Below are 20,942 nucleotides of genomic sequence, written 5' to 3' on the forward strand. Positions count from 1 at the left end.
AATAAAAACAAAATTTTACTGGATTCAAATAATCTGATGGGAAATTTAATTTTGGTCTCATAATCAAACATACCAAGAAATTAATAAATCTGTACTAATTTATAGGAAATATTTATTTGATTGCTTTTGATTGAACTTACGTGTACATACATAACTTAACATAGTTTATTTTCAGTTATTAACTGACTAGTCTGAAACTTAAAAAATCAGCACAAACAAAGGGAGAGGATATAAGTAGATTAATATAGTTTCTGTAGCTGATTAAGATTTGATCCAGAGCCTGTTTGTAGCAAAGGAGAAAAGAACAACACATTAATTATCTCAGAAAAAATAAATAGACCACTTCTTCATGGGTAGCAAAGTTTTTCTTGGCTAAGAATAAAATAATTTTGTAAGTAGGACAGCTAATGTGGTCAGACTGTCAGAAGAATAGATATGTGGCATGTCCTTAAAGTAGCTTTCCTAAGTAGCACTTTCTGAATGTTAGATCAAAACGCTTGGCATTATTACCCTATATACATGTATGATTACACTATTGGTGTGACTCAACACCATGTACATCAAGAAGAATGAGAAGTTATGCTCCATTTGTGTACAGTGGATCAAAATTTATTCTGTCATGTATAACTAATTAGAACAAATAAAAAAATCCCCCCAAAAAAACACTTGATATAATGTTCTCTGATCAGAGCCTGAAGTGCTACCTAATTAACAGAATTTATGTCCTTTGGCCCCTTGCAGTCTGGCTCTTGTCTACCTTTGCAGTCTTATTAATTCTTACCTTAATCATATATGCTGATCTTTTGTGTTAGCTATTTGTTATCCCGGACCAGTCATGTTTGGAAGAATATTCATTTTGTAATGTAGCTTCAGAAAACCAATGTTAAGTGGTGGATAGATAGGTCCCTCATCAACTTACTTAGATAAATTGGCATGTTAAATTTTTATTTGAAGCAAATTTAAGTGTAGAGTTTTAACATTCACTAATAGAACAGCCCAGTCACTCCTGAAGCTAATACCTATATTTTTACCCAGAAAATGTCATTTGAAGCTTATTTTACAGAATCAAGCTCCTTTTTTTTTTTTTTTTTTTAATGTGGTACTGAGGATCGAACCCAGGGAGAGAGAATTTTTTAATATTTTTCAATTTTCGGTGGACACAACATCTTTATTTTTATGTGGTACTGAGGATCGAACCCAGGGCCCCGCGCATGCCAGGCGAGCGCGCTACCGCTTGAGCCACATCTCCAGCCCCAGAATCAAGCTCTTTTTAAGCCCCAGTAAACACTAATCTGACCAGAATCCCTCAACCCAGTGTTATATAGAGTTAGATATTTTCATTGCCTCTTGAGAACCTTGTTGTTAAATAGCTTTGTGTGTTGTATTGTATAATTATTTTGTTTATACCTGGTCTTTTTATTTATTTTAATCAGTAAATATTTGTAAGGCACGAACTGCTTTGATGGAGCTCCCTTCTGCAAAGACAGTTACAACACCAGTTATAACCAATGTTGTGTCATTGGCAAAAATACCTGTTGCCCAATCTACAGGAAACACTAACAGTGTTTTAAAAGGTATGATTTGATAAAAAGGCATTTGGCTAGAAGGTAGAGGTAAGCCTAATTGTTTCTTCTTGGTAATATTTTTCTTTATATAAGAAAACCCTCTTCTCTGTCTCTGGGGAAAGTAGGTAGCAAGCAAGGTGATGTTGGTGTAAAAGCAAGCCGTATAGATTGTTGATTTTTTTTTTTTCAAGAACCCAGATGATTTTAACATACCTGCTTCTTTACCATCAGAGATTCTAATGCAATAAGATGGGCCTTGGGCCTGGGGCCTGGAGATCCCTACCTTTACCATATACTACAGGTGATATTGATGTGGTTTCCTTAGTCCATTTTTTGAAAATTCTAGTCTAGACTTTAGCCTACTTTGGAGGGAGGAAATTAACTCCTTGATCTCAGTGTTATTATATTTGTTTTGGGAATAGTAGTGTATGTCTTGGGGTATAGCTTAGTGGTAAAGTGCTTGCTTAGCATGCACAAGGTCCTGGGTTTGATCCCATCACTGTAAAAAAAAACCTTTTTAAAAAAAAAAAATCTTAATTTATAACAGGTGCAGCTACTAAGGAGGCAGCAAAGATCATTGAAGATGTAAGTTTTATTTTTACTTTTTTATTTTTCCTGATAATACCATTAGGGTTTATTTTCATTTTGGACATAACATTCTAATATATCTGAATAATTTTCTACTTATAGTCTATTTACAAAAGGCAGAGTAGGGCTGGGGTTATGGCTCAGTGGAAGAGCGAGCGCTCACCTAGCACATGTAAAGCACTGGGTTCGATCCTCATTACCACATAAAAATAAGTAAAATAGGGGCTGGGGTTGTGGCTCAGTGGTTGAGTGCTCACCTAGCATGTGTAGGCACTGGGTTCGATCCTCAGCACCACATAGATTTAAATAAGTGAAATAAAGGTGTTGTGTCCATCTACAACAAAATATATATATATATTTTTAAAAGGCAGAGTAATATATCATGCACTAACTTTTTGTCTTGAACGTTATAGTTTGCCTCTAGATCATTAATAAGAATATATTCCTGATTTATTTTACTGTTTGTGTTAACTTTAATTTTTTAAAAAAGATTGCTATTTCATCTGGTTGCTTATTTTTCTTACTATTTTCAAGTATTTATTTTTTAGACTAGAAAGTTTTTTGAAAGTTTAGTGTGGAGTCCTTGTAAATAAATTTTGTGAGAATGTGCAAGGTGAAAGTATATGTAAACTCTCATTTTATGTCTCATTTGAAATAGAGTGAAACTTCCCAAAAAATTTTTAAAAATTTAGGAAATGCATCATTTCAGATCTGGTAGGCTAAAAGGATTACAAACTATGCATCACCTTAATAGGAGAATAAAATTTCCTTTGTCAGGATCATGTTAGTGTGTTAGTTCTTGGGTTAATGTTTTTGGTGACTGTTGTGCTGCTATCTTAACATTTGCTCTTGATATAATTAAAAATCTTATATGATGGTATTATTCAAGGGTTAAGTGGTAGTGCTGGTGCTAAAAAGTGTGCCCCAAATTCAGTAGCTTTGGAATAGAAGTTAGATGTGATGAAAATCTATGAAGATGATACCTCATACTGCTAATTCAGCCAAGTGTACTTACCCTGCACAGTGGTGGAGATGATGGTCAAGAAACCCAAAGCAGCCTTAAAGTAGGTGCACTTCCTTAGTTCACAAAAATTACAGCCAGGCAAGGATAATGAAATAAGTGGAAAATATCCTGGCAGTACGGGCATGATTTGAAAGGAGATGACAGTGAAACAAAATGTTTTACTGAAAGTCACTGCCCTTCTAATTTTAAAGTCCATTGAGATTTTTTCGTTTTCTTTTTTGATACTGGGGATGGAACCCAGAGGATCCTCCTACCACATCCTCCTGAGCCACTGGGATTACAGGCATGGGCCATCATGCCTGGCCCCATTGAGGTTTTAAGAATATAAAACTGAGCAGGCAGACTATATCTACTACCTCTAAAGCTATTAACACCTTAAAGAACCTATCATTTGGAAGACAATATATGGTAACTTGATAAAAATGATTCTGTGAAAGTGGTAAAGAAGGTAGATTTGCACAGTCAATGAAGGGCCCATTAAAAATTTGCTTGGAAGAAGCTAATTTTACAATATTCTTAGTTCTATTTTTCTGTCTCTTAATATGGATATAGAGATTGCATGTGTTATACTTATAATATATGTATACATATTATACATTATATACATAAAATGAACATGGAAAATTTATTTAAAAAATGAAAATTTGCTTGATTTAGAATTAGAAAAACAAAGGCAGAAGGAAGAAGACCACAGCAATTAACCTGGTCTTCCTTACAACTAACAGTAAGACTGTTGGCATGAGCTTTTAACTATGTTTTAGTAGAAATCATTTATTTTTGAACAAGATAATCCAAGTATGGATTGCTGTTCTAGGTAGCAAGGAAAAAGATCAAAAATGAATCTGCCTGTCAAGAAATCCTCAGTGGAAGAAAAGAGAGAAAAAAAACCACATTAGATTCATTCTTTAGCAAAAGTCTTGCAGGGAATCAAACCACCTTTCACTGGAATGTAGAAAGATAGCTTGTCCTAATTTAGTAGCTCTTAACTCTCCCATTATTTGTGTTGTTGGAAGATGATAATTCCTACTTAGTTATCTTCAGGCAATATACCATATTAATGAAATGTCATTAAATTAACTTACTTTGATATTTATTTGTATATTATATGTTGTACATTAAATTATTTTAAAATTACATGATTAGTAAATCACTATTGTACCATTAATAATTGTTATTAACTATACAATATAATTATTAACTATACAATTATATAATGAAGTGTTTTAATGTTATATATTAATAAGTATTATTAACATGTTTATACAAATGTTCTATATTGATTGTAGATTTATGTAGTCTGAGAATACATCCCTCTGCCACTTTGTCTAAATGGGACAGTTAGTCTTGAATTATGCTAGGTTTGAATTATTCAGGTTATTCAGGAACTCTGTACCTCATATTTAATGTGTCTGCCCTATATATGCTTTCCTCATGTGGAGTATTTTTAAAATTCACCAGTCATTTAAATTGTGTTACCAAGTACCTCTGATTAAGATTTTCAGTTTAGTCTATAAAAAGCTAACAATAAATAATGTAATGCTCTTATGATGTGAAAGAAGTCCCTGACAGTCTTAGAATCATTTTGTTGTTGTTTCTCCAAGAATGGCAGTGTGAATCTCCCTTCAGTTATTTAAATGTACTTAAATTTGGTGGAATGGCAAAAAAATTATGAAAAGTACAAAGAAAATCTGAAAAAGTCAGCAAACTTTAGGTAGTAAATACTTTGTAGATCATTTGGTCTCTGTTCTGCCATTGCTGTGCAGAAACGAACACAGACAATAGACGAATTAGTGAGTGTGGCTGTGTCCCAATAAAATTTATTTACAAAATGGATAGAAGATTGGACTTTGCCCACAGTCTGTAGTTTGTCAACTCCTGCTCTACTTTGTTCCCATCACCTAGAATTAACCATTATTTGCCTGCAGTTTTTCCCCTCTTGCCTTTTTCTTTTTAAAAATTATTCACTATCACTAACCCCTTTTCACATCTCCAGAAGCAATATCATGAGTTTTGGGTGTCCTTTCAGACCATTTTGTAATCTTTTGTATATGTAGTATGAAAATATTTAATATTATTTTTAGAAATATTTATCCGTGTTGATACAATACATTTTGTACATTTCTGTTGATTACTATTTAGTATTGTATTTTCTGTAGGTACCATATTTAATTATCCACCGCGTTATTGTTAAACATTAGGTTGTTTCTAGCTTTTTACTATTAAAAAAAAAATCTCTGCTAAAATGAATATCCTTGTATATGTCTTCTTGTGCATCTATATGCAGGAATTTCTCTAGTGTAGAAATGAAAGAGTAGAATTATTGAGTCAAAGAGTATTTGGATTTCTAGTTTTTAAATTGCCCTACAGTGACTGTTATTTGTTTATATCCATTTCTCATAGCCTCACCATCATTTCTTTTTACTTATTTATTTAAAAGTTTTTTAATTGGCTGAGTACAATGGTGTATACCTGTAATCCCAGAGACTCAGGAGGCAGAGGCACGAGGTTTGTATGTTCAAGTCCAGCTTCAGCAATTTAGCAAGACCCTGTCTCAAAATAAAAAATGAAAAGGTCTGGGGATGTAGCTTGGTGGCAAAGCACCTCTGTTCAATTCTTTTTATTTGTTTATTTTAATTGTTTAGTTGTCAGTGGACTTTATTTCTCTACGGTGCTGAGAATCAAACCCAGTGCCTCACACATGCTAGGCAAGTGCTTTTTACCACTGAGCCACAACCCCAGCCCCCCCTGTTCAATTCTTTTTTGTGTGTGTGGTTCTGGGGATTGAACCCAGGGCCTTGTGCATGTGAGGCAAACACTCTACCAGCTGAGCTGTATCCCCAGCCCCTATTCAATTCTTAATACCACAAACAATTAATTATTGTATTATAATTATACATAGTAGTGGGATTGATTGTTATTTCTGCATGCACACAGTATAACAATGCAATTTGGTCAGTTTCATTTCAGAGCAACTCTCTGAGCAACTCCCTTTTCTCCCATCTTCCCTCCTTCTGTTTCCCTTTCTTTATTCTACCTGTCACCATTCTATTTTAATGAAATCCCCCTACCTTCTTCTTTTTTCTCTCTAGCTTCCACATGAGAGAGAAAACATATGACTTGACTCTTGACTTTCTGAGTTTGCCTTATTTCACTTAACATGATGCTTTCAAGTTTCATCCATTTTCCTGCAAATGACATAACTTTATTCTTCTTTATAACTAAATAAAACTCATTTGTGTTTATAATACAATTCCTTGTCTGTTCATCTATTTATGAATACCTAGGCTGGTTCCATAATTTGGCCATTGTGAACTGTGCTGCTATAAACATATGAGTACGCATGTTTGCTGTAGTATAATGAATACAAGTCTTTGGGATAAATACTGAGGACTGGTGTCACTGGGTCATATGGTGACTCCATCCCTAGTCTTTTGAGGAACTTCCATAGTGATTTTCATAGTGGTTATACTAATTTATAAACCTATCAATGGTGTAAAAGTGTTCCTTTTTCCCCCACTCATTTTTATTAAATGTCATATTTAATTTTTTTTCCTCTTGCCAATCTGTTTGATGGTTTTATTGTTTTCTTATTTTATATGTCTCTGATTACTAGTAGGTTTGCTTATATTTCTGTTTTTTGGTCCTTTGGATTTTCTTTTCTTAGAATTTCTTTCTTTTAATCTCCCCCTATTTTTGTACTGAATTACCTTTTTCTAACTGATTTCTGGGTCTTTGTACAGTCATTTTTGTTTCTATGGTTTCTGTCACCCATGGCCAACCATAGTCTGAAAATATTAATGGAAAATTCCAGAAATAAGTAATTCATAAATTTTATATTGCACACCATTCTGGGTGGCATTATGAAATCTCACACTATTCTAGTCTGTCATTAGGTAGTTTTTAATACCACCTAGATGATGGGGCTGATTTTCAGATTCATTCCTCTTGCTCTGACCTTTGAGCTCTAGCTAGATTCATGTATCCAACTGCCTACTTGACATTTAGACGTAGCCATTTAGAATAACTATCTCAAATATGTCTAAAATAGAATCATTGTATTTCCCTTAGGCTTCTCTGCAGCCTTGGCTACTTCTTAACCACCCTTGGGCTACATCTGTACTGTCGCCTTTCTTCTGGATTATTTCAGTGACCTCCTGCCTGTCTTCTTGTATCCATTCTTACCCTGTTTTTTCTCCCTGTGGTTGCCAAAATGATCCTTCTAAAACAAATCAAATCATGTTACTCCTATGCTCAAAAGCCTTTTTGTTGAAATTCTAAAGCAGAGGAATAAAGAAAGGAAGGAGCTAGTTCCCACATATTAAAATTATTGGAAAACTACAGATATCATAAAGCTACATACATAATTAAGACACAGCTACAGGAGTAGACATCTCAACAGAAAGGAAATCCAGAAATAGACCGTGTGTGTGTGTGTGTGTGTGTGTGTGTCCGAATTTAGTAACAATAAAGGTGGCATTTCAGATCAGTAGGAGAAATATGGATTATTCAATAATGATATGACAGCCGAGTAGACATATAGAAGATTTCTATATGGATTTCTACCTCACAATTCAGACCAAAATAAAGTTTAGATAGAGAAAATATTTAAATGTAAGAAACAATGAAGGTACTAAGAAATAAACAGGAGAAAAATTTAATAATGTAGAAGTGGGGAAAGCATTTCTACTTTCCATGAAAGAAGCCACAGGGAAATTCAACTATATTTCAAAGTCAAAAGACAAATGACAGAATGCAAAGGTTGTAACTCTTTTTACAAAAAGCTAGTTTAAAAAACTGTATAAAGAGAATTTGTGAATCAATAAAAAGACCCAATGTCCAGTAGAAAATAGGCCAAAATATGATCCATCAGTTTACAGACTGAACATAAAAATAGCTCTTAAACATAGGAAAAGATATTCAACTTCAAAATTAGAGAAATACTGTTAGAATTGCAGTTTAATCATATTGGCCAAGATAGAAATGATGAACAGCATTGTTAAATCATTCTTACACATTGCTAATAGGAGCATAAATGGGTAAAGCTGCTACAGAGTCATTTAATAGAGACCTTAATTTAAAATGTAAATATAATTTACCTAGAAATTCCATTTTTAGTAATATACCTTTCAAATACATTTTGCACATTTGTGAAATTGATTATATACTAGGATATAAACTGCAGCATTTTTCACAGTAACAGAAGTGTGAAAGCAACCTGGTTGTTTCATCAGTGACTGGGCTCATGGTGAGTTCATTCTTGAATTATCATGTGAATTAGGAAAAAATAGCCCTATTCAGGCAAAGTCTGAAGTTCACCCCTTTCTGGTCCCACACCTGTTTACATGGCCTGGTAAGTGGAACCTCCCGTACAAGCATATATAATAGCCTTGGTTGTAGTTAAACTTGGTATAACATATCCATACAATAGAATACTATGCTGTTGTTAAAAAGAATGCAGCAGCTCTGTATGTGTAGACATAGAGGAAGAGCACCCTCCCATTTGTGCTTTAAACACAAGTGTGCCTTTGTGCATTTTTGTATACACGTATAGAATATACCTGAATATGCCAACAATAACTAGATTATAGTGACTGTCTCTGAGGAGAACTGAATGGGAGAGAATTTTAAGAGGGAAAATTATTTTGACATTGTTTACTATTTGAATCTTTAAATTTTATGTTGCATATGCATAGGATTTAAAAAAAAATAAAGGAAAACAAGGCAAAGGTTTGATAGACAATTCACAGGAAAGGAAATGTAAGTAATGCTCACACATGAAGAAATGCTTCATCACACTAGAATAAGATAATTTTTCACTCATTAGAAATAGCAAAAACTATGATAATACTCAGTTGAATAGGATGTTGGGTAACAGGCTTGCATATATTGCTAATGGCCATGTAATATGGTATAACTTCTATGAAGAGCAATTTGGCAATATCATCAGAATTAAAATCATGTACATGTACTTTAATACCCACCAACAACTTTAGACTTTATTCTGTAGAAATACTAACATATGCAGAACCAGTTTATGTATAAGATAGTTACTGTAGCATAAGATTTATAACTACCTAAATGGTCGTCAGCAAGGAATCTTCATATTATTGTATGTTCTGTAATGGCCAACTATGCAAGCCATTCTAGGCAGCTTCATACAAAATTATGTAGATATACCTCTAAGATAGGTTGTTAAGTGACAAGAACAAAGTGCTCAATCTTGCTAATCTGCTACCATTTGTAGTCAGAAACAATTATTTAATTATATAGACCATCTCTAGAAGAAACTGGTAATAGTGGTTGTATGCAAATTTGAGTCTAGATAGATGGCATTAACATGTACACTTTTATACCTTTTTAATTTTGTACTAAGTACATTTATTATTTACTTATTTGGTACTGGGGATTGAACCCAGGGGTGCTTTACCATTGAACATTCCTGTTTTTTTTTTTTTTTTTTTTTTGAGAGGGGGGTGGTCTCACTAATTTGCTGAGACTGGCCTGTAATTTGAAATCCTCCCATCACAGCCTCTCAAGTCTCTGGGATGTACTACTGTGCCCAACTCATTACTTATTTTAAATAAATGAATTTAAATATAACCTTCAGTGGCATCCCATCATATTTAAAATACAGTCCCTTTTTTGTTGTTGTTGCTGCTGTTTTTAACTAGGATTTTCTGGTTTTACACATATTGACTTCTGCCAACCTTCCCAATATTCCCATTCTCTCCCTGCTTACTATTTCAGCTTCATTCTTGTTGATATTCCTGAGCCACGTTAGGCCCTTTCCATCTTGAGGGTTTTTGCACATACAGCTCCTCTGCCTGGACTCCTCTGACCTCAGACTTTTGCTTGGCTCATTACTCTTGAATAATTCAGATGATCTTTGCTCAGATGTTTTCTCCAGAAGTATCCTTCACACTGTCACTTTTCATTCCCTTACCCTGCTTTATTTTTCTTTACTGCTGTTGTCACTATCTGGAATTATACATTATATGTTTGTTCTACTTGTTTGTTTTCTGTCTCCCTCTAGAATGTAAGGCTCATAAGAGCAGGACTCCATTTGTTTTCTGCTCTATCCCCAGAGCTTAGAACAGTCCCTGGTTTGTGGTAAACATTCAGTAAATATTTACTGAATGAATAAACATTTAAATACATTCTCCCACTCTGTTGTTTATCCTTAATTTTATTTTATAAAGACCTTTGTTCACAGAAGTTTTAAATTTCCAGGTGGTCAAGTGTATCAGTCTTTTTTATTTTGTTATTTCTTTTGTGTTTGATTTAAGAATATTTTCTGTGCACTTTGATCATTTGGAAGTTCTCCAGTGATTTTAAGTTTTTTTTTAATATTGGTCTTTAATCAATAAAGAATATTTTTTTCCTGTATGTTCTGAGGTTGGATCTAATTTTTCTGAGTAGCCAATTGTCCTAATCAGCAAAAATTGTTTTCATTATTTGGATCATGCTACAGGCAGAATTATTACTTATTTTTTGTAGTGCTTGGATCAAACCCAGGGCCTTACACATGCTAGGCAAGGGCTCTCCTTCTGAGGTACTCTTCCAGCCCTCAGAATATCTTTTTTAAAAAGTCAGTAAATTGAACTGATACCAATTAGGAGAATTGAGAATTAACATATGTTTCCCAAAGTACCTTCTTTTTTGCAACTGCTCTTTCAGACAAATTATATTTCTTTTGATATATCACCTTTTTAAAAATTTTTAATATTTATTTTTTAGGTGTAGATGGACACAACACAATGCCTCTATTTTTATGTGGTGCTGAGGATCAAACCTGGGTCCCGCCCGTGCTAGGCGAGCGCTCTACTGCTGAACCACAATCCCAGCCCCCCCCCCATATATCACTTTTAAATGATAGTAATTAGTGATAAGGAACTAAAAACTCTCTTTTGTATTTAACTAGGAAAGTGCACAATCAGATGCCATGAAACTTATATCTTCCCAGTCTTCTCAGTCTTCCAAGCTTTTAAAGAATAAAGCTGTATTATGTAAGCCTGTCACACAGACCAAGGCCACCTCTTGCAAACCACATACACAACAGAAGGAATGTCAGACAGGTACGTGACTTTGTGCTTTCCCCAATGTGTTTACTGGTTTTTATAAGAAAGGAAAGAAAGAATTGACAGTTTCTTGAATGTGAAAAACATTAATTTCTAGATCACCTCTCTAAATTCACATGCACACATGTATGTGAACAGACTTGTATATACACAGACATCTACATGTGTGTATTGCTATTTTCCAAATATGCAGACAACTATTTTAATTACTAAGATAAAGATTTGATTAAATTTATTACTGATTTAGCTGGGTGTTGTGGTGCATGTGTATAATCTCAGCCCCTCAAGAGGCTGAGGCAGGAGGATCCTAAATTCAAGGCCAGCCTCAGCAACTTAGTGAGGACTTAAGCAACTTTGTGAGACCCTGACTCAAAATAAAAAGGGCTGGAGATGTGGTTAAGTGCCCCTGAGTTAAGTGACATGGCATACCATGTCCAGTCTGATTTTATTTTTAATAAAGTATTACTGGTTTAACCTTAGTTCTTTTTTCTTTTTTTTAAACACTGACTTCAATTGTTAGACATATCTAAGATGTTTGTGATCAGAAAAATTGTTGGACTTCATACTTGAAAAAGCTGTAAATTATTGCTCCAGTCCATGTTAACTACTTTTAAGCCCACTGTGCTTGTATTTACAATTACTTTAGTAGCCAGCTATGCCCAAAGCATTTTTAAAATTATTTTTAATGATACTGGAATTGAACCCGGGGCATGTTTGGCAAGTGCAAAGCATTGAGCTATATCCCCAGCCCTTTATTATTTATTTATCTATTTGTCTTTATTGATTGATAGATACTAAGGATTGAACCCAAGGGTGCTTAACCACTGAGCCATATTCCCCAGCACTTTTTATTTTTTATTTTGAGACAGGGTCTTGCTAGATTGCTTACAGCCTTGCTTAGTTGCCCAGTCTAGCCTCAAATTTTTGATCCTCCTACCTTAGCTGACTGAACAGCTGGGATTTTAGCCATGCATACCATATCCAGTCTGATTTATTTTTAATAAAGATTTTTCCTTATGTAATTATCTGTATTTAAAAAGCTTAGTCTATGTGGGCACGGTACACCTCTAATCCTAGCAACTCAGGAGGAGTTAGAGGCTGTCCTCAGCAATTTAGCTAGATAGACCCTGTCTCAAAAAAAAAAAAAAAAAACAATAACAACTATAGCAAAAAAAAAAAAAAATCTGTCAAAAAGTACTCAGTTGTTTTTTATTCAGGGTACCTTTCTTATGGTAGGAGTCAAAGAAATTGCTATTTTTCTTCTTCAGGAGATTTGATTATTTTATATCCCTGTTAAAATGATACACTATGTACATGAATTTATATGATCACATGTGGAGGTTAGTAAAGGCTCTGTGGGCATCTATATGTGGGGGTATATGTGTACCTATACATTTTTAAATTTCTAGACTAAATATTAGATTATTTTCTGTATACTGTTGTAAACTGTTAATTGCTTTGTTATTTCATACTATTGAAAATATTCCATGTCAGTATAAATTTAAATATACATCAGAATTCTTAATATACATAAATTTCAGAGTATATAACATAACCAACCCCCTAAGACTAGAACTTCAGATTTATTTATCTCCTTCCTTCCTTCCTTTCTTCTCCAGTACGGGCATTGACCCCAAAACATGCCGTATGCTAGGCAAGTGCTCCACCACTGAGCTCTACCCCCAGCTCCTAGATTTTTTAATACTTATAAACAATGTCAAGTTAAAGTGTATTAATGGATCTTTGTCCACTTGTCTAGTTATGTTCTTAAGACAAATCCTAAGAAGCAGGATTACTCGTTCAAAGGCTGTAGTCAGTTTTTAAAGCTTTTAAAACCTGTTGCTAAATTGCCTTCCTGAAAAGTTACAATTTATGTTCTAAATATCAGTGTTGGATAGGATTAATTTCTCTTCACCCTCTCTGACACTGGATATCACAATCAACAATTGCCCCTGTGTCTTTAACTAAATAACTAGGTTTCTTTCTTTTCCTCAACTTTAATTTTGAAAAATATCAAAATTCAGACAGATTGAAAAACAGTATCATTAATGTCAGCAATACCCTTTATCTAGATTCACCAAGTACTTCCTTCTTCTAACATTTTGGTTTTTTTCCTGAGCTCTTTGAAAATAAAATAATTTATTCTTAATCTGTGTGTGTCATGGACTTCAGAACTAATTCCAGTAAACTATTAGATACTTGAAATTAATTTCACATTTTACAGCTTATAATTTTATTATAATCAAGTGGCCAAACCTTGGACAAAGGAGGAAATTGAGTTTTTAATGGCATCATGAAGGTATTATAGTCTGTTTTTAAAACTTTAATCAGGATATTATTTTCATAAATATAAATAGTAACAAAAAATAAATTTTAAATGTGTGGGGAAAAAACAAAGAACAATGCTTATTTGTTCTTGAACTTAACAGTTTACACATTTAACAGTGATTCAAATATTTCCTTCAGATTTAGCTATGCCAAATGAGAAAAATGATGCAGAACTTGATTCTCCACCTGCAAAGAAAAAAAGAATAGGTTTTTTCCAGACTTATGATGTGGAATATTTAAAGGTTGGTTGTATTATGTGTCCTGGATCAAAAGAGAGTTCACCAAGGCCACAGTGTGTCGTTTGTGGAGAGATCTTACCCAGTGAAAGTTTGAAGCCGGCAAATCTTTCTCATCATTTGAAGACAAAACATTCAGAATTAGAAAACAAGCCAGTAGATTTCTTTGTACAAAAATCTCTTGAAATGGAATGTCAAAACAGTTCTTTAAAAAAGTGTTTACTAGTTGAAAAGTCACTTGTGAAAGCTTCTTATTTAATTGCTTTCCAAATTGCTGCCAGCAAGAAGCCATTCTCTATTGCTGAAGAATTAATCAAACCATATTTAGTAGAAATGTGTTCGGAAGTTTTGGGTTCAAGTGCTGGAGACAAAATGAAAACCATTCCTCTCTCTAATAATATAGTTGGATACAGAATTGATGAATTATCTGCAGACATTGAAGATCAGCTGATCCAAAAGGTCAGAGAGTCAGCGTGGTTTGCTCTTCAGATAGATGAGTCATCAGAAATCTCAAATACCACCCTTCTCTTGTGCTATATTCGTTTCATTGATTATGAGTACAGTGATATAAAAGAAGAATTATTATTTTGCCTTGAAATGCCTTCTCAAATCACTGGTTTTGAAATATTTGAACTAATAAATAAGTATATTGATAGTAAATCTCTGAATTGGAAACATTGTGTTGGTCTCTGTACTGATGGGGCTGCAAGCATTACTGGCAGGTATTCTGATTTAAGGGCAAAAATTCAAGAAGTTGCCATGAGTACAGTGGCATTTACACATTGTTTTATTCACCGTGAACTCTTAGCAGCTGAAAAGTTGTCTCCATGTTTACATGAAGTTCTTTTGCAGTCAGCACAAATTTTAAGTTTTGTAAAGAGTAATTCATCAAGTTCACGGATGTTAACAATTTTGTGTGAAGAGATGGGACCCGAGCATGTGAATTTACCACTTCATGTTGAAATATGTTGGATATCAAGAGGGAGAATTTTAACAAGGTTATTTGAATTACGACATGAAATTGAAATATTTTTAAATCAAAAGCATTCAGATTTCGCCACCTATTTTCATGATGAGGAATGGGTTGCAAAGCTAGCCTATTTAGCGGATATATTTTCACTTATAAATGAGTTAAATTCAAGTCTTCAAGGAACCATGACTACTTCCTTCAATTTGTATAATAAAATGGATATTTATAAGAAAAAGTTAAAAATGTGGTTGAAGCGGACACAAGAGAATGATTATGATATGTTCCCTTCATTTTCTGAATTCTCAAACTCATCAGACTTAAATGTGAGAAATATCACAAGCATTATTCTTGAGCACCTGGAAGGACTTTCTCAAATGTTCCATGACTGCTACCCACCAGAAGATGACTTGCGTCCAGGAAATTTGTGGATTATTAACCCATTTACGAATCATCAAAATAATAATCTTACTAATTTTGAAAAAGAAAAATTAAAACAGTTATTTTCAGATTTAGGATTACAGTCACTATTTAAATCAGTGTCTGTAACGCAGTTTTGGATAAATGCAAAGACAAGTTACCCAGAACTGCATGAAAAGGCAATGAAATTTTTATTACCTTTTTCAACTGTTTATTTATGTGATGCTGCCTTTTCAGCTTTGACTGTGTCAAGACAAAGAAATCTGTTGGTTTCTGGCTCTGCCCTGAGACTTGCAGTCACATCATTAATTCCAAGGATAGAAAAATTAGTAAAGGAGAAAGAAAAGCAGTGTGCATGTTGTTTATCATCAAAGTCTAATTTTTGAGCTGGGGTTGTGGCTCAGTGGTAGAGCACTTGCCTGGCATGTATGAAGCACTGGGTTCAATCCTCAGCACATTAAATAAACAAACAAATAAATAAAGGTATTGTGACCATCTACCACTAAAAATATAAAGAAGTCTAATTTTGTGTTAAATTTTGTGTAACTATCCTAAAATATAATTTCCTAATGTGGATTTGTGTTTTCAGTGTTTGTTTTAATAATTTTCTCATTTTTGTGGAAGGATTTAATAATTACGCATTTGTGCATAATTATGTTTAGTTTTTTAATAATCCAAGATAGAGAATTTGGTTGACAAACTTGGGTTAGTGACCAAGATTGCATCTAATTAAAGACCTTTTTTTTTTTTTTTGTATGGGGGACTGAACTGAGGTGCTCAGCAACTAAGCCTCATTCCCAGTTCATGTTATTTTTTGTTTTTATGAGATAGGGTCTCAATAAATTGCTGAGGCTGGCCTTGAATCTGTTACCCTCCAGCCTCAGCCTCCTGAGCTGCTGGGATTACAAGGAGTCCACTACCTCCCCCTGCCCAAAGGCCCAGTTTCTAATATGATAGCACAATCTGGATGTTGAAGTTGGACATGAGAGATTTCTGTCTTCAGGCAGCCCCCAGCAGATTATAGGTAGGTGGAAAACAAAGATCATAAGTAATGGTTAACAGGGAATAGGACAGAGGGGAGTTTGAGACTGTTTGGGGCTTTCTCTGGCCCGCTAGACCAGGGCTTGGCAAACTTTTTTCACAAAGGGCCATATAGTAAATATTAGGTTTTGCACCCATAGTGTGGCCACTCCTACACAGTTGCAGTGTAAAAGCAGCCATAGACAAATGAGTATTTCAGTAAAACTTTATGAACACTGAGATGTCAATTTCGTATAATTTTTATGTGTCACGAAAACTTCTTGCACTTTTTAATCATTAAAAAGGGTAAACAAACATTATCATCTTGTATGGAGGAGAGCAGAAAAACCAAACAGCTAGCAGAATTTGGCCCACACTTTGCCCAGCCAGCTCTAAACAGACATCCTGGTAAGAGCAGATGGACCAGGAATGGCCTACAGCGCTTTGTTCAATGAAAGCCTCTCTTCCCCTGACAAGTATCTGAATTTTCAAACACCTTTCACATTTTAAATTCAGCTGAGACGTCAGAGGGCAGATACTTCAAGCAAGATATACAAGAACACCTTTTTTTTTTTTTTGAGGGGGGGAGGGGTACTCCACCACTGAGCCACATCCCCAGCCCTGTTTCGTATTTTATTTAGAGACAGGGTCTCACTGAGTTGCTTGGGACCTCACTGAGTTGCTGAGGCTGGCTTTGAACTCAGATCCTCCTAAGGGATTACAGGCTTGCGCCACCGCGCTGCACGACTAGTTAAATTATTGGTTATCTATGTATTAGGTTGTTCAGATTACTCATTTACAAATGATTTTCTGCAGGCCTGTTAGCCACTCCTGAGAGCCAAGGCCTTATTGCCCTGTGGGTGCAGACACTGAGGCCGTTTGGGGTCGGGCGACAGCCCAGCTCCTCCTGCTAGTGTGGCAGTCGCAGGGCCGAAGTCCGGGCTCTGGGGCAGAACGCGGCTCCTGCGCGGCCACTGGCCAGATGCCCACGTTTGCCTCCACTTTGTGCTGGCCGGGAGGCGGGGCCGCCCCTGGATTCGGGCGGTGGCAGTTCGCTCGGGAGCCCGCGGGCCTGGCGGGCACGTCCCAGAGGGGGGCGCGGCCTTCCGGCGGCGGCGGCGGCGAAGGCGGGAGGAAGCGAGCCCGCGAGGCGGCCCCTGGGTCCTGAGCGGCGCGGCCATGGCGCTCGTGCTCGCCGCCCTGCGCGTCCTGCTGGGCGGTTTCTTTGCGCTCACGGGGGCGGCCAAGCTCTCGCAGATCTCGGCTCCCGTGTCGCAGCAGATGGTGAGCGAGTGGGTGGGCGGGGGCCCGGAGCGTGGCGAGTGCTCGGCCTGGCCGCGCGGGAGCTGGGGACCCGCGCCGGGGACTTCCCCGGAGTTCCTCGAGTTTTCTGGCTCCTCCTTGGGCGGGAGCGGGTGGGACCACCCTTTCCGGCTGAGCAGTGCCTTCGCGGAGCGAATTAAGAGCCCGAGAGGAGTGCTTGGGCACCCTTTTGGCGGAGGATGAGTGTCCTTCCACCTTCTTCCCCTCTACTTTTGGGGTGAGTCGTGAAGCAGGCTGTAGTAATCCCCACTTTGCAGGTAGGAAACCTGCCCTGAAGGCAGGAAGCAGGACCCAAACCAGACTCTCCTAATTCAATCCATTCTTTTCCCAACAAGCCTAGAAAGCCCCTGCCAGCTCTCTGGCTAGTTCCAGAGTGTAGAAAAGCTTTCATCTCCAGCTTACCAGTGCCCCCGGCCCCTCCTAGAGGCCAGGCTTTGAGGGAGGCCCCAGTTGCCCCTCTCTCCCAAGCCTGGGTACTCCCTTTATGATTTAGGATGGTGGATTATTTGGGGGAAGAATCTCACCAGAGCTTTCAGGGCCGAGTAGGAGAGGTAGAGGAGAAGTGGGAGAGCAGGAAAAGGCAACTGTGGGTGAGCTGTCATTTGGCCTAGAGAACGGCCCAATTCAGCAAGAGGGTCTTACTGAGCCATTCCTTTTCTTCCTTGAGTCTGCCACATTGGAATCCGGAACCCAACTGAGGATATTGAAGATGGGGTCTGTTTAATGAGTGCTTCCACCACCTCATCACCTGCAAACATTCCCTGAAAAGCAGTCTGAAGAGGAACCAGGCCTAGCGTGGTGGGCTTGCCTGTAATCCCAGTGGCTTGAGAGGCTGAGACAGAGGATTTCAAGTTTGATGCCAGCCTCAGCAATTTAGCAAGTCCCTAAGCCACTGAGATCCTGTCTCAAAATAGAAAGGGCTGGGGATATAGCTCAGTAGTAAAGTGCCCATTGGTTTAATCCCCAGTACAAAACAGTAACAAAACAAAAAGGATCTTGGAATCCTCAAGGCCTTATTCCTAGAGGGGAAGGCCCAAGCCCTGGGGCCAGGGTGTAATCTGTTGAGAGGTCTGATGAGAAAATCAACTTCTTCTCACTTGGGGCATAGAGCATGTATGTATCCTGATTTCAAAGCTCAGCACCACAAGGTGGCTTTTCCAGGCTGACCTCAGGCTCTGACCTAGGGTAAATAGCGGTTTTATTAAGGGGGTTGCGAACAAAGGTATAGAATGCCCCTGTGGGGCATCTGGACAGTATTTCCTAGGTGAGCATGGCTGACAGGCATTCCCTGCCATTTGTAGAAAGCCCTGTTCGTGCAGTTTGCTGAGGTGTTCCCGTTGAAGTTGTTCGGCTACCAGCCAGATCCTGTGAACTACCAAACAGCTGTGGGCTGGCTGGAGCTGCTGGCTGGGTTGCTGTTGGTCGTGGGCCCACTGATGCTACAAGATATCAGTAACTTCCTCTTGACCCTCCTCATGATGGGTAAGGGGGCCTGGGGAAATGGGATCTTCTGGGAGGAATGATAGAAGACCTGTTCGTTCCCCCACTACTGTTGCCACCTTTTCTCTCTGGGACCAAGAACACTTTCTGCTCTGCTGCAGTTTCCATAGTCTTCAGAAGAGGACAGGTGCTTTTGAAACTTGATATACCATAATACTAACCCATGTCAAGTATACTTTTTACCTCATGGCTGCATAGTATTCCATTATGAGGATGTATTATAACCTCAGAGCCCCTGCTCCTTCCACACACCCACTCCTGGAATGAGGGGAGGAACAGCAGCTACCACTTGGCTTATGTGTATAGCAGATGGGAGTAGAGAGCTGGGAAGCTAAGGCCCCCTGAACAGAAAGGCAGATGGTTTCTGTGAGGCGCCTCTTGTAGAAGCTGTGTCCACAGGAACTGCTGATGACAGAAACAGCTCTGCCTCAAAGACTAGACATCTTCAGGCTCTTCTTTATCCCCTTGGCCTGTGTCACCATTATTGGTACTGTTACCACCCTATCTCCTAAGCATTCTTTCCATTTCTAGACCTTTCCTCATTTTCAGATCTTTGCCAGCACTTTTGCCACAATTCCCACAACTCCTCCCCTCCTGTAGATGTAGGATTAAGAAAGAAGAAGGATCGGGGAAAATTTGTTCCCCAATCCCTGTCTACCTACCTCACAATCCCTGCCCCCTTCGACTAGAATGTTGCCGTTTCTTTCTTAACCTCTGAGTGAGCCTTTATTAGTCCAAGAGGCTTCTAACTCTTGGTCCTGCTTTCTCCAGGAAGCCAAAGATGAGGAGAAGGATTCATGTGGAGGATGTTTAATCGGAGGGCTTGGCTGGAGTGGGTCAGCCTAGGCTGGAACCCCTGAGCTCTCTGGATCTTCTGGGTGCTTCCAGGGAGCCTCAGGGATTTCGTTTTCCATTCCAGTGGCTATCTTCACTTTGGTATCTCTGAAAGAGTCACTGAGCACCTCCATCCCAGCCATTGTCTGCTTGGGGCTCCTGCTGCTGCTGGACGTCTGCCAGTTCTTAGCCCAAACTAAGAAGATGGTCACACACTCTAGGAAGAAGACTCCAAGTGCATTCAAGGAACCCTGGACGTAGAGAGTCCCTTCATACCATGCAGCTGTCACAGCAGGAACATGCTGGAATAGTCTGTCACTTCATTACCAGTACGTTCCATGTCTTCCAGTGTTGAAAGAGACATCTTGTCTACCTAGCCCTGATTACTCTCTGTAACTATACTGCTCTCTTTTGAGGGATAGATGTTGCACACACTGACATTCTTCATGTCATGTGAAAATAGAAAATAAGCAGAAAAGAAATTTAAAACACCAAAATTCTAATATTCCAAAATTACCACTTTTAATGCCTTGGTACTATATCTCTTGTCTTTTTCTATGCCTTTGTATAGATTTATATATTTTTAAATGAAAATGAGATCATATATCCTATTTTATTACCTACTTTTTAAACCTAGTATTCTATAACACCATTCCGTGTCTCTTTTACCTCATTAGTCTTGATGGCTGCATAGTATTCCATTATAAGGATTTAGTCTACCTTCCATGAGGAACGTTCCCAATTTTTTGTGATTGTAAACCTCACAATAAATCATCTTTGCATACTTATTTCCTTTCCCTAGAAGTGAAGGTGCTGGTTCAAAAGGCATACAATTTTTGAGATATTAAAATACACATTTTAAAATTTATAGGTTGAATGTTACAGAGTTTAAGTATCTTTTTCTGACTATGCCCTTCTAAGCCACATGAAAGATTCCTTCCCATTCTTTTTTTCTCTCTTACACTTCAGATTTGCAGAGCTTACAAAAATGGGCATGAGTCATTTTATAGGACCTGAAATCACTGGTCTTTGATGGTGACATATGGCCCAGTCCAGGGC

At 37.4% G+C, this 20,942-nt stretch overlaps 2 protein-coding genes across 6 annotated transcripts in view; both read left to right on the forward strand.

Moving 5' to 3' along the window:
- The window catches only part of Zmym6 (zinc finger MYM-type containing 6), a 37,732-nt gene extending 21,950 nt beyond the window's left edge, over positions 1-15,782 (forward strand). For 4 of the 5 annotated variants that reach the window (XM_046468439.2, XM_046468441.2, XM_046468440.2 and 1 more), the window contains exons 14-17: positions 1,434-1,574; positions 2,113-2,150; positions 11,099-11,252; positions 13,722-15,782. In XM_046468439.2, the coding sequence (XP_046324395.1) occupies positions 1,434-1,574; positions 2,113-2,150; positions 11,099-11,252; positions 13,722-15,592 (2,204 nt within the window). In that variant the 3' untranslated portion in view covers positions 15,593-15,782. The remainder of the gene's footprint in view (positions 1-1,433; positions 1,575-2,112; positions 2,151-11,098; positions 11,253-13,721) is intronic. The other variant, XM_058570914.1, reaches the window with a different exon arrangement.
- A 1,564-nt stretch (positions 15,783-17,346) lies between these two features.
- Tmem35b (transmembrane protein 35B) lies at positions 17,347-20,671 on the forward strand. The gene is made up of 3 exons (XM_046468445.2): positions 17,347-17,510; positions 18,851-19,031; positions 19,969-20,671. Exons 1-3 carry the CDS (start codon positions 17,406-17,408, stop codon positions 20,142-20,144), a joined length of 462 nt encoding a protein of 153 aa, XP_046324401.1. The 5' UTR covers positions 17,347-17,405; the 3' UTR covers positions 20,145-20,671.
- Positions 20,672-20,942: the final 271 nt, after the last annotated feature.

The sequence above is a fragment of the Marmota monax genome, unplaced genomic scaffold (genome assembly GCF_021218885.2).
Source record: "Marmota monax isolate L192 unplaced genomic scaffold, Marmota_monax_Labrador192_F-V1.1 WCK01_AAM20220418_F8-fsc00008, whole genome shotgun sequence".
Taxonomy (NCBI): Eukaryota; Metazoa; Chordata; class Mammalia; order Rodentia; family Sciuridae; genus Marmota; species Marmota monax.